General features: G+C 48.5%; 1 protein-coding gene across 3 annotated transcripts in view; it reads left to right on the top strand.

Annotated features, from left to right (window-relative positions):
• Positions 1-13,594, top strand: part of plcxd2 (phosphatidylinositol-specific phospholipase C, X domain containing 2) — a 50,540-nt gene that overhangs the window by 27,527 nt on the left and 9,419 nt on the right. For all 3 annotated transcript variants that reach the window (XM_072514441.1, XM_072514439.1, XM_072514440.1), the window contains exon 2: positions 5,481-5,944. In XM_072514441.1, coding sequence (XP_072370542.1) covers positions 5,481-5,944 — 464 coding nt within the window. The remainder of the gene's footprint in view (positions 1-5,480; positions 5,945-13,594) is intronic.

Genomic DNA, 13,594 nt, shown 5'->3' with positions numbered 1-13,594 from the left:
CTTGGCTGACTGACTACTCCAGTTTATACAAAAGAACAGAGTTATGCCATTAAATTTTTTAAGAAGTATTTTATTCCAAATTTTCAACTTTTTACATTTTCCAACAATAACAAACACACCCAGCACATTAAATCCCCCCACCCACCCAAACCTCCCACCTCCCTCAGCAGTCAACGGTAGCCAACTCTCCAAAATGGAGAAAGAACAAACCTCAACTTTTGTAGAACCACCACTCGCCCCCCTGAGAGCACATTTCATTTTTTCCAGGGCTAAAACTCCAGCAGGTCCCCCCACCACACCGAGATACAGAGTGGAGAAGCTGGCCGCCACCCCAACAAGACCTGCCTGCGAGCGATCAGCGAGGCAAAGGCTAAAACATCTGCCCCCACACCCGCCTGCAGCTCTGGCTGGTCCGACACCCCGAATATGGCTTCTAAGGGACCAGGCTCCCTGAGAACCCCTGGAATGGTGCTCAACACCGTCCTCCAAAACCTTTCCAGCTTCGGGCAGGACCAAAACATATGAATGTGATTTGCGGGGGAGACCCTCCCACATTGCTCACTGACATCCTCCACCCCCTCAAACAGCCGGCTCATCCCTCTCATGACATTATTGAGAAACTTTATTGACTCGTTCATCTTACAGCTCCCCTCCCACTCAACCCAGTGTCCCAGTTGTCCCCTATGTATGTGCTCTTTTGAAACACATGATGAACTAGTACAATAAATTAACAGTTAAATTAACTGTTGCAAAAGCAAAACTGTAAAAGAAACTTACCTAATTAAATTAAAATATAATTCCTTGGGCTCACAATGCACTCAAAGCCAGCGGTCTTCCCCCTATTTGTATGTGCTTGAAGACAATTAATACCATCATCTGTTTCTCTTATCCTGTCAAATACTTTACTATGGTTATTAATAGTGACTGGGATCTGCCTCGCTCTTTGGATAGTCTCTATCCTGAAGCAAGCCCTTTGTTTACTCTTCAGCCTTGGCGGTAGATGCAATGACATGATTGGGTTGGTATTGTCCCTGGCCTCTTGTCTTTTCTCCACACTGCTGATGATCAGGGTTGTGAGTTAGTTGATTCAAACTGAGAGAGTGGCTGGGGAGGAAGTGACGATACCTCTGGAAAATGAACAGAGTTGAAGCGGAGGACAGTCTTCAGTCATCCCAACATTAAGCTGAAAGGAGTTGCGACTCCTCTGAATCTGTACGTCAGACCATCAGCAGCGTGAAAAGCCAAAGGAGAGTTTGGAGGAATGACGACTGGGCGTCATCAGCAAAACCATCTGTGGCAGTAATGGGGAAAAGGAGCAACCAAGGACAGATCACAAGGATATTATTGCAGGAAGAGAAGCCAATGCAGGAGATTCTCTGCCTCTAGTAGGAATATAACTTTTTTGGGTGTTTTCTACCATAATTTTGTCACTTTCATGAGGGAGTCTTATATTCCCCAGACCTTTGAGAAAGTTGAAGATTGAACTAAACTTTTGGTAATGTGTACTGATCACGAAGCTCCAGCTCCCTCTTTGCACACCTCTTTGCTCAATGTAATGTAGGAGTCAGTAGACCGGAGTTATATTGCTGGCTGGTGCCTCATTCTCTTGACACCACAGCTGTGCACAAGTGCATACCTCTGCTTACCATGGTCTAAATACCAGTTTTAAGAATGTATTGCTCCATGATAGTCAGATGTTTTGTCAACTAACATTAAGAAGTTACCAAGTTGTAATTTCATCAAGTTTATTTCTAGTCTCATTTGAGGCCTTAACCCCCTACCTGAGTGAGATCCTGCTGTAAGGAAATTTCACATTAATGGAACTCATACTAAATGAGTTCAAACTGTTCATCAGCTAAGATTCTATAGAATAGTTACGGTATTATTCATGCAATATTATAGTTGTTTCGCTCAGTTGGCTAGACAGCTAGTTCGTGATGCAGAGCAAGGCCAACAGCACGGGGTTCAATCACTGTCTTGGCTGAGGTTATTCATGAAGGCCTGCCTCCTCAATCTTGCCCGCTCGCTTGAGGTGTGGTGATCCTCTGGTTAAATCACCACCAGTCAGCTCTCTCTGAGGGGGAAAGTAGTCTATGGTCATCTGGGACGACAGCGACTTCACTTAGTATAGTTGTACAGTCAGATTCATAACAAAACCAAGAGTTCCCAAACCTGGTAGGTCTCAGAAGATGTATATACCTATGCAATGTCTGTCAGTTCTCTTTCCTGAACTGAAGTTGCCGTAAGCTTCAAACTGCACTTTAAAATGTGAAAGCTACAGTCTGGAGTGGCTGTCACATGTCAGGCTATAGGACAGTTACCAAATAAAACATTTAAGAAGTGGAATTAATAAATTAACAAGAGGCCTTTTAACAGGGGCAGCCTTCTAAGGTTGCTTTTGTATGTGATCATTTACACAGACTATATTTGGATATTGTGCTTCATGCATTGACAGTAACTTCTTTCCATTCACTAGACAGTAGGACAATGTTGATGTCTCACTTGCAAAGAAGTCCTTTAATGCTCCACCTAGCTTCGAACAATTATAAAGCCATGACTGTCTCCTGATTCAACTGGATGATAGAAAACAAATAGCCTTCAAAATGTCATGGTGTTTCCATAATTACTCAGCCTGATTAAACTAGCTGCTCAGGAACAGGATATATCAGTGGGATAATTAGACAGTGGGATAATTGGGGCAGCATGGTAGCACAGTGGTTAGTACTGTTGCCTCATAGCGCCAGAGATCCGGTTAAATTCTGACCGTGGGTGACTGTGTGGAGGTTGTACCTTCTCCCCGTGTCTGCGTGGGTTTCCTCCGGGTGCACCGGTTTCCTCCCACAGTCCAAAGATGTGCAGGTTAGATGGATTGGCCATGATAAATTGCCCTAAGTGTCCAAAACGTTAGGTGGGGTTACGGGGACAGGGCTGGGGAGTGAGCCTCGGGTACTCTTTCAGAGGGTCGGCGCAGACTTAATGGGCTGAATGGCCTCCTTTTGCACTAGATATTCTATGATTCTAGTGCCACGAGGAGAGCGACAATTCAAGTTACTGGGCAAATTATTGTATCATTACAGCACAGAATGTGGCCATTCAGCCCCTGATGTCTGCTGACTGTCCTAAAGGGCAATTCATGTACTACCACTCCCCCCCCCCCCTCTCTCTCTCTCTCTCTCTCTCTCTCTCTCTCTCTCTCTCTCTCTCTCTCCCCCTCCTCCAAGCCCCGGCACATTCCTCCTTTTCAGATACTTAGATAATGTAGAAACGTGTATAAGTACAGAAAGCGGCCACACTGCCCATCGTGTCTGTGCCAACTGAAAACGTGTCAGCCAGCCTGTTCCCACTTTCCAGCATTTGGTCCATAGCCCCTGCAGGTTATGGTGCTGGAAGTACAAATCCAGACACTGTGTGAATGAGTTGACAGTTTCTGCCTCCACTGCCCTGTTAGGCAGTGAGTTCCAGACATCACAACCCTTTGCGTGAAATTCCTCATCTCCCCTCCATTCCTTTGACTAATCTTTAAATCTGCCCCCAGTCACTAGCATCTCTGCTGAACTAAATAGGACATTCCCATCTACTCTATCCAAACCCCTCACAATGTTGTACATCTCAATTAAACCTTCCTTCAGCCTCCTATGTTCCAAGAAGAACAACCCCAGCCTATCCAATCTTTCCTCCACAGTTTCAATTTTCCGATCCTGGCAACAAACACGTCAATCTTCTCTGAACTAATCTACTAATACAGAATATGAAGTAAAGCAAGCCTGACTAATGATGATACATCCATTCTAATTTACTTTTATGGCCATAGTTTCATATTGATTCCGACTTTCTAACTGAAGACATTATCTGAAAACTCCTTCGAGTTATCTTGTAGCAGATGGTAGTTATACTGCTGCATGTGTGAAGCCCCGGTAGCAGCTCTCCTTCCTGGGATGATTGAGCACTTTTTGGTAGCTGGAACATGCTCTTTGTACTGTGTGGTGAAACGGGCCTGAATTCCTTTCATCTAGAAGCCCCAGGCTGCAAAGAACTACATTGCACAGGGCGCAATTAGAAAGACAGCACTCCCGTTCCGGGGTGCCTCTCGGTGGAAATGCAGCTCAGGGAATCAAGGTGATGATGTTACAGTCTTATCAGCCAATCGGCTTGATTGGCTGAATGGCCTTCTATACTCTAACCATTCTGTGATCTAGTGAGGTCAAGAGCGATGCACCACAGAAATTGGCACGCTCCTTAATCCCCATTGTCAATTCTCAGTCATGCTTTTCTTCAAAAAATATTTTAATTCAAACTTTAACAATAAAACATATAAAACACATAACATTTACAAAATAAAATCAACCCAAACAACTCCCAGGGACCCTCCCCCCACCCTCACCTTCCCCCTCCCCTAGCAGTTGGCAATAACAAGCTCCCCGAAATGCAATATAAACAGACCCCATCTCTCGTGGAACCCCCCCCCCCCCCCCGTACAAATTACACCTTTTCCAAATACAAGAATCCCAGCCATGCTGAGGCACAGGGTGGAGATGCTGACCTCCACCCCAAGAGGACATGCTTGCAAGTGATGAACGAAGCGAAGGCTAAAACATCTGACCCCGCACCCGTTTGTAAGTCTGACACCCCGAATGTGGCCCCCTGGAGACTAGACTCAAAGTCCACATGCAGGATGCTGAAGACTGACCCCAAAATTCTCCAACTTCGGGCAGGACCAGAAGATGTGTATGTGATTGGCTGGACCCCTCCCACACCGCTCACAAATATCCTCCATCCCCTCAAAAAGTCGTTTCATCCTCGACTTCCATCAGGTGTGCTCTGTGCACTATTTTTTGCTGTATCAAACCCAGCCTCACTCACGAGATCAAGGCATTCACCCTCCACAGCACCTCACACCACAACCCCTCCTCCAGCGCCATCCCCAGCTCCTCTTCCAACTTGGTCTTAACTCCCTCCAGAGAAGCCCTATCCTCCTCCAAAATCCTCTCGGAAATTGCCGAGACGACCCCCCCCTCCAGCAACTCCATTACCAACCTCACCCCCTCCAGTAACGAGGAGGTGGTGCCACCGGAAAGATCGGACAAAACCTTTTCACAAAGTCCCACACCTCCATGTACCTGGAACCCTCCCCTCGTGGCCCCCAACTCCAAATTCACAAATCGTTCAGTCACACTTTTCAGTCCTTGTTTACTATTGTAAATTGCTATGTCAACATTTTCCATTCCATTTTTCCATATCAACTGTCATAATGCTGTGTCCACTAGGGGAGCACTGTAGAGCATGTTTCCGCCATGGCCCAACTGAACCTTCAACTTGTATTTCGTGGAGCTGGTGTGGGTGGGTGGGGGGATTCTCCTGCTTATCAGCTGCTAGAAGCTAATGGGCAATGTAAGTACACAATGCAAACGGTGGTTTTAAGCAATTGGAGCATTTTGAGAATATTAACAAAACTTTCTCCTGCCTCCATGTTTTCTTTCCAGGATCTCATGATTCCTTCAGTTTCTGGATAGATGAAAAATCTCCTGTTGGCCCGGATCAGCCAGTTATGGTGAGACACCTGGCTGGAATTTTCCGATCTTTCTGGAAGAAGATGATGAAGAAGTGGTCGGTGACACAGAGCTTGACCTTTCGGGAGCAGCTGGAGGCCGGCATTCGCTATTTTGACCTTCGGGTTTCCACCAAACCCGGAGAAGATGATGAGCTTTATTTCATCCACGGCCTGTTTGGTAGCAAGGTTTTTGACGGTCTGACAGAAATTAACAATTTCTTGAAAGCTCATACCAAAGAGGTGATCTTTCTGGATTTCAATCATTACTATGAAATGCAGGATTCAAACCATGCATACCTTATCCAAATGCTTCAGAAGACCTTTGGATCCAAACTCTGCAGGGCCAATTTAGTTGAGGAAATAACACTCCAGTATTTATGGGAGCACCGATATCAGGTTAGTGTTTCCAGGTTCCATTCCAATCCAATATGGCATCAAAGCTAGAGATTGACGTTGATTATGTAATAACAGGCAGTATAGTAATATAAAAACACAGTAATGTAACAGAGACAGCCTGCAGACTTTTAAAAAATGTAATTTTTTTCTGGGCGGCACACGGCACAATGGTTAGCACTACTGCCTACGGCGCTGAGGATCCGGATTCGAATCCCGGCCCTGGGTCACTGTCCGTGTGGAGTTTGCGCATTCTCCCCGTGTTTACGTGGGTTTCACCCCACAACCTAAAGATGTGCAGGTTAGGTGGATTGGCCACGCTAAATTGCCCCTTAATTGGATTTTTTTAAAAATTGGGTACTCTAAATTTATTTTTTTTAAATAAATTTTATTCAGATTTTTAATATTTTAACATTTGAAAAATGTACAACATAAAAATAAACCTATCACAAACACCCCCATCCCCCCCAAACTGCTTCCCTCCCCCACCCTTACAGTTGATGACAACTAGTTCTCCAAAATCATAGAATAGAATCCTTACATTGCAGAGGGAGACCATTTGGCCAATGAAATCTGCGCCAATCCCTGGAAAGAGCACCCTACCTAAGCACACATCTCCACCCTATCCCTGTAACACCCTATCCCTGTAATCCAGTAACCCCACCTAACCTTTTGGACACTAAGGGCAATTTATCAAGGCCAATCCACCTAACCTGCGTATCCTCTACACCCTCAAAATGCGGAATAAACAAACCCAATTGCTTGTGGAACCCCTCATTTGCCCATCTTAGGGCAAATTTCACCTTCTCTAAATGCAGGAACTCCATTAGATCCTCCAGCCACACCGAGGCACAGGATGGAGAAGCTGACCTCCACCCCAACAAATCCTACCTGCGAGCAATCAGCGATGTGAAGGCTCAAACATCTGCCCCCACTCCCGTCTACAGTTCCAGCAGGTCTGACAACCCGAATATGGACCCAGGGGACCAGACTCCAAGTCCACATGCAAGGCCGCCGACATGGTACTGAAAAACAACCTCCAAAATCTCCCAAACTTCGGGAGGACCAGACCATGATTAGCTGGGCCTCTCCCACACCGCTCAAAAATATCCTCTACCCCCTCAAACAGCTGGCTCATCCTCGATTTCACCCCGTGTCCCACCTTTAGCTGTATCAACCCCAGCCTCGCACACGAGTTCGAGATATTCGCCCTCCACAACACCTCACACCACAACCCCTCCTCTAGCGCCATCCCCAGCTCCTCTTCCAACTTGAACTTAACTCCTCCAGAGACATCTTACAGAGTCATGGAGGTTTACAGCATGAAAACGGGCCCTACGGCCCAACTTGTCCATGCCGCCCAGTTTTTACCACTAAGCTAGTCCCAATTGCCCGCATTTGGCCCATATCCCTCTATACCCATCTTACCCATATAATTGTCTGAATGCTTTTTAAAAGACAAAATTGTACCGGCCTCTACTACTGCCTCTGGCAGCTTGATCCAGACACTCACCACCCTCTGTGAAAAAATTGCGCCTCAAAAATCCTCCCATAGATCGCCGAGGTGACCCCACCCTCCAACCCTGTCACCAGCAACACCTCCTCCAGTAACAAGGAGGAAGATGCTACCGGAAAGGTCGGAAGGACCTTTCTCACAAAGTCCCGCATCTTCAGGTACCTAAAACCCACCCCAACCTGCCGGAATTGCTTCCATATATTCAGCGTGGCCACCACCACGGGACTCCCCGAATGGCTACCTGACACAACCAGCGCCCGCAAACCCGAACCCCTACAAGAACCTTCCTCCATTCTCACCCACAAAGTCTCTGTCTCCGTACTGCAACTCCGCATTCGCCATCCAGTAATAGTACAACAATTTCGGAATGCCCAACCACCCCCGACTGCCGCCCTCTCTGAAGTACCATCTTCCTAATCCTAGCCATCTTACTGCTCAGACACACGATGAAACCACCATAACCACCCACTTAAAGAACGACTTTGGCAAAAAGACCGGCAAGCACTGAAATAAAAATAAAAACTGCAGCAAAATTCATCTTCACCTCTTGCACCCGCCCGGCCAATGACAGGGGAAGACAATCCCACCTCAGTAGATCCACCTTAACACTCCCTACCAGAGTCGTAAAGTCCAACTTACGAAGCCGGGCCCAATCCCGGGCCACCTGCACTCCCAAATACCTAAAGTGGGTCGTTGTCACCCAAAATGTCAACCCCTCCCATTCTGACTCTGACCCCTGGAGAAGACACCACAAAACACTTACTTTTACCTAAGTTCAGCTTGTAGCCTGAAAATGCCCAAATCTCCATGGCAGTCCCATTATAATCCCCCACTGAAGAGCTCGGGTCTGAAATATACAACAACAGATCATCAGCATACAGGGACACCCTGCGCTCCACACTCCTTCACTATCACCCTCCGTTTATCAGAGCACTTCAACGCTAGAGCCAAGGGCTTTATCGCCAGAACAAACAGAAGGGTGGGGGACATGGGACATCTCTGCCTCGTTCCCCTGTGTAGTGGAAAGTAACCTGAATTAATTTCATTGGTTAACACATACGCCTGATGCTACAATTTCACCCATGCCACAAACTTAGGCCCAATTCCAAACCTCTCCAACATCGCAAACAGTTGGCTCCACTCCACCCGATCAAATGCCTTCTCCGCATCCAGCGCAGCCATCATCACCAACACCCTCCCTTCTGCTGGAGAAAGCATCACATTCAACAGCCGGCGCACATTTGACGACAACTAGCTGCCAAACTCCATCTGATCCTCCCCAATCACCTTTGGAAGGCACTCCTCCAACCTGAGCGTCAGCACCTTCGCCAATGTGGCATCCACATTCAGCAAATATATGAGCCTGTACGACCCACACTCCACTGGATCCTTGTCCTTTTTAAGGAGCAATAAAATGGATGCCTGATCCATCGCCTCCGGCAATGCCCCCTTGACCATCGCGTCTTCAAATATTTCCACTAACAGCGGCGCCAATTTATCCTTAAACTTTTGATAAAATTCCACCAGGAAAATATCCGGCCCCGGTGCCTTGCCCGTCTACATTCTCCCTATCACCACCTGTACTTCTTCCACCCCCAATTCTGCCCTCTCCTCCCCTACTTCAGGCCACTCCAATCTCCTAAAAACTCCCTCATATCTGACTCATCCTCCAGAGGCTCTGTCTTATACAGATTCCTGTAGAACTCTTCAAAAAGTTTGTTCACCTGCTCTGGTGCCACCACCAGCTCTCCTGTCCCATCCCTGACCCGAACAATCTCTCTTCCCATAGCTTTGACAAAGAGTCAGCCAGACTCGAAACATTAGCTCCCTTTTCTCTCCACAGATGCTGTCAGACCTGCTGAGATTGCCCAGTATTTTCTATTTTTGTTTCAGATTCCAGCATCCGCAGTAATTAGCTTTTATCTCTTCCCATACCACTGACGGCGAGATCTGTCCATTCCTATTGAACCCTACGTAATCCTCAATCACCTTCCCCATTTTGATATGAAAATTTGGGTCTGCCTACAGTCCCACATCGAACTTCAACGCCGACCTCTGAGCTGATCCCTTCTCCATGTCCACCCAGTGTGGAGCATGGTCCAAAATAACGATCGACGAATAGAATTTACAGTGCAGAAGGAGGCCATTCGGCCCATCGAGTCTGCACCGGCTCTTGGAAAGCACCCTACCCAAAGTCAACACCACCACCCTAGCCCCATAACCCAGTAACCCCACCCAACATTAAGGGCAATTTTGGACACTAAGGGCAATTTATCATGGCCAATCCACCTAACCTGCACATCTTTGGACTGTGGGAGGAAACCGGAGCACCCGGAGGAAACCCACGCACACACGGGGAGGATGTGCAGACTCCGCACAGACAGTGACCCAAGCCGGAATCGAACCTGGGACCCTGGAGCTGTGAAGCAATTGTGCTATCCACAAGGCTACCGTGCTGCCCCGGTACTCTGCCTTCCTCACCCCGGCTAACAACGCCTTCCCCATCACAAAAATCCTCGAATACATATTGTGTACTGGCAAAAGAATCCCACAGGTGCAAAAACCTCCACGGTCCACCCGTCCCATCTCGTTCATAAATGCAGCTAACACCTTTGCCGCACCCAAGGGGGTCAGCGAACATGGCTTGGACCGATCCGCCTTCAGATCCGACACTGTATTCAAGTCCCTTCCCAGTATTAACTGGTGCGTATCCAAATCCGGAATGGCTGCCAACGGGCTGGATTCTCCTATTCTCGGGCTATTTTGGCCACCGATTCCCTGTTTGTCTGGGGGCTAGCAGGACGGCAGCGTAGAGCATCCGGCTCTAGCTGCCGATAAGCCCCGGAGAATTGCCGGGTCTGTGGCCGCCCATGTGTACGGCAGCGGCCTATAGCAGCCGCGCCGTGCTACATGGCGGCGGCCACTCACAGATCCGGCCCGCAAAACAGTCCCCCCTTCAGCCAGCTCGCGTGCCCCGGACCACCCCCTCACAGTGCCCCCAGCTCCGAATAATGTCACCCCCCCTGCCCGTGGATCGGCCCTCCCCCGACTGTGGCGGCGCTGGACTGAGTCCCCGATTTGGTCGAGCACTCGGATTCTCCGGCCGTTCGCCGAACACGAACTCAGTGTGGCGACCGGAGAATCTAGCCCGACATTTATTTCATAAATCCTACGTCATCCCAATTCGAGGCATATTTGCTAATCAACACCACCAACCTCCATTCCAATGCACCAGTTACTATCAGGTACCTGCAACCGTGGTCAGCCACCACGGTCTCCATCTGCAACCTCACCCTCTTACCCACCAGAATTGTTACACCCCTGGGCCCTGCTATCAAAGCCCAAGTAGAACACCCTAATTCTCACCTAGTCCTTCACCCTCAAATGGGTCTCTTGCAACAGCAGCACGTCGGCTTTCAAGCTCTACAAGTACGAGAAAACTCTCGCTCGCTTCACCTGTTCCCCCCCCACCAGCCCTTGCACGTTCCACATCACCACCTTGAGCGGGGATCTCTCACCCCTCCTTCTCCTCCTATCAGTCATAATGGTTACTCCTGGTCCCGCCCAGCAAGCAGAACCCAGCCTTACCCCTAGTCACTGTCAGCCCCCCTCCCCTTCTCAGAAACCCCCCCAACCATTGCCTCTTGAGAACACCTGCCCCAGTATCATCCTCATCACCTCCCCCCACACTTCACACCTACCAGGCTCATCGAAACCTGTCCATAACCGTGGCCTCTCCCCCCACCTCGCTCCCATTCACGAGTCAACTTACATTTGCTAGCAAGGTGGCTCCTGCCAGAGCCCCATCCCCCATATAGAAAACTAAACCAACGCCGAATCTCCCCACACCCACACCCAAACATTCCAAACACCCCAACCAATAATCCCTCAGACGCAAAAAAACATCAAATCCCAGCCCATCAGTACCAACCTCCAAACCATCCCTTCCCATCTACAACTTTAAGCATAAGGACAAAAAACAAGAAAAAAAAGAGGAGATACACAAAATAAAGGGAAAGATCAACACCGCCAAAGTCCAAACTCATTTCAGTCCCAGTCCTTCAGCTTTCACGAACGCCTCCTCCTCCTCTGCTGCCTCAAAGTAGAAGTCCTCAGAATTGTGCGTCACCCTCAGCTTCACCGGGTAGACCACCGCAAATCTTACGCTAATCTTGTATAATGCCGCTTTCGTCTGGCCAAAAGCTGCCCGTCTTCTCGCCAGCTCCGCCGTGTGACCCTGGTATATCCGAATACCAACACCTTCCCACCTCACCTCTTTTCCCATCTCAACACCTTCTCCTTCACCTGATAACGGTGGAAGCAGACTATCACAGCCCTCGGTTGGCTCATTCGTCTTTGGCTTCGGCCGGAGCGACCGGTGGGATCTGTCCAACGCGTCCTCCTCCTCCCATCACCTTAGCGAACATCTCCGCAATGTATTCCATCGGCCTCTGGCACCCCACCCCCTCAGACAGTCCCATGATCCTTAGATTCTGCCTTTGTGACTTGTTCTCCACGTCCCCCAATTTGGCTCGCAGTTCTTTATTGCTCTATATCACCCTCCTCAGCTCCTCACCCAGTGAGGTGAATTGGTCGTTATGCTGCAACAATGCCTTCCACCCCGTTTAACGCCTCTCCTTGCTCCCATACCACCATCAATATCTTAGCCAAAGCCTCCTTTACTGGGGGAAGAGTCTCACCCGCCCACTTCTTGAGCGAGGTCATCATCTTTTTCCGCTGTGTATCAAAATGCTTAAAGAACAGCCACTCAAACTCCCCCGCCATCACTTCGGCCAGCTTATTCACTGTAATGGGTGCGGCTCCGCTCGGTAAGCTCGCACCCACCATCTTTCTTCCTGCTGAACTCACAACTGAACTCACCGGCGGACCTTCGCTCGCCCCCTTCGTCCTGTCATTCTTCTTCTGGAACTTCACCATCCTATGACTTCTTCACACTTTCGAACGCCTAATCATCCAAACCTGTTCCCAAAAAACTGGGTAGGAAGGGCCAAAAACCAGAATCTCTAGCAGGAGCCGCCCAACATGTGACCTCCACCTACATGTCGCCACCGGACGTCCCAACCTACACACTAGTATCGGCTCACAGACCCTTTCAAAAGTATTTCCCCAAAGTTGCCCAGAAACACTGTTTGTGTGACTGTTTATTCTTACCCATGGAGCGAGAAATTCAATTTAAAATAACCCGCCAGCAAGATCTTTTCTAATTTAAAGGGAAAGTTTAGTTTATTGCTACATTTTACGGGATGTGGGTGTCGCTGGCTAGGCCATCAATTATTGCCCATCCCTAATTGCCCTTCAGAAGGTGGTGGTGAGCTGCCATCATGAACTGCTGCAGACGCTGAGGTGTAACCTACACATAGGGAGGGGAGTTCCAGGGCAGCACGGCGGTGCAGTGGTTAGCACTGCAGCCTCACGGCGCCGAGGTCCCAGGTTCGATCCCGGCTCTGGGTCACTGTCCGTGTGGAGTTTGCACATTCTCCCCGTGTTTGCGTTGGTTTCGCCCCCACAACCCAAAGATGTGCAGAATTGGCCACACTAAATTGCCCCTTAATTGGAAAAAATGAATTGGGTACTCGAAATTTATTTTTCAAAAATGAAGGGAATTCCAGGATTTTGACCTAGCGACAGTGAAGGAAAGGTAATATATTTCCAAGTCAGGGTGGAGAGTGACTTGGAGGGGAACCTCCAGGTGGCGGTATTCTCGGATATCTGCTGCCTTTGTCCTTCCAGATGGTAGCGGTCGTGGGTTTGGAAGGTGCTGTCTCAGGAAGCTCAGTGAGTTGCTTTAGGAAAAATGATATCGCTCACACACCATAGAGAAAGATAACAATAATATAGGTAGGATATTGATACGGATAGAGAATTGGCTAATTAGCCAATGAATGGGGATAAGGGGTTCTTTTTCAGGTTGGCGACCTGTAACCAGTGGGGTTACTCAGGGATCAGTGCTGGGACTGCAGCTGTTTACAATATATATTAATGACTTGGAGGAAGGAAGCGAATGTATTGTAGCCAAATTTGCAGACAGAAGAAAAATGTATACACCTTCGGGTAAGCGTTCTCCAAGGCAGCCTTCAGGACGCGCGACAACGCAGAATCGCCGAGCAGAAACTTAT

The sequence above is a fragment of the Scyliorhinus torazame genome, chromosome 8 (assembly GCF_047496885.1).
Source record: "Scyliorhinus torazame isolate Kashiwa2021f chromosome 8, sScyTor2.1, whole genome shotgun sequence".
Classification (NCBI taxonomy): Eukaryota; Metazoa; Chordata; class Chondrichthyes; order Carcharhiniformes; family Scyliorhinidae; genus Scyliorhinus; species Scyliorhinus torazame.
This window is presented reverse-complemented; position numbering and strand designations above follow the sequence as displayed.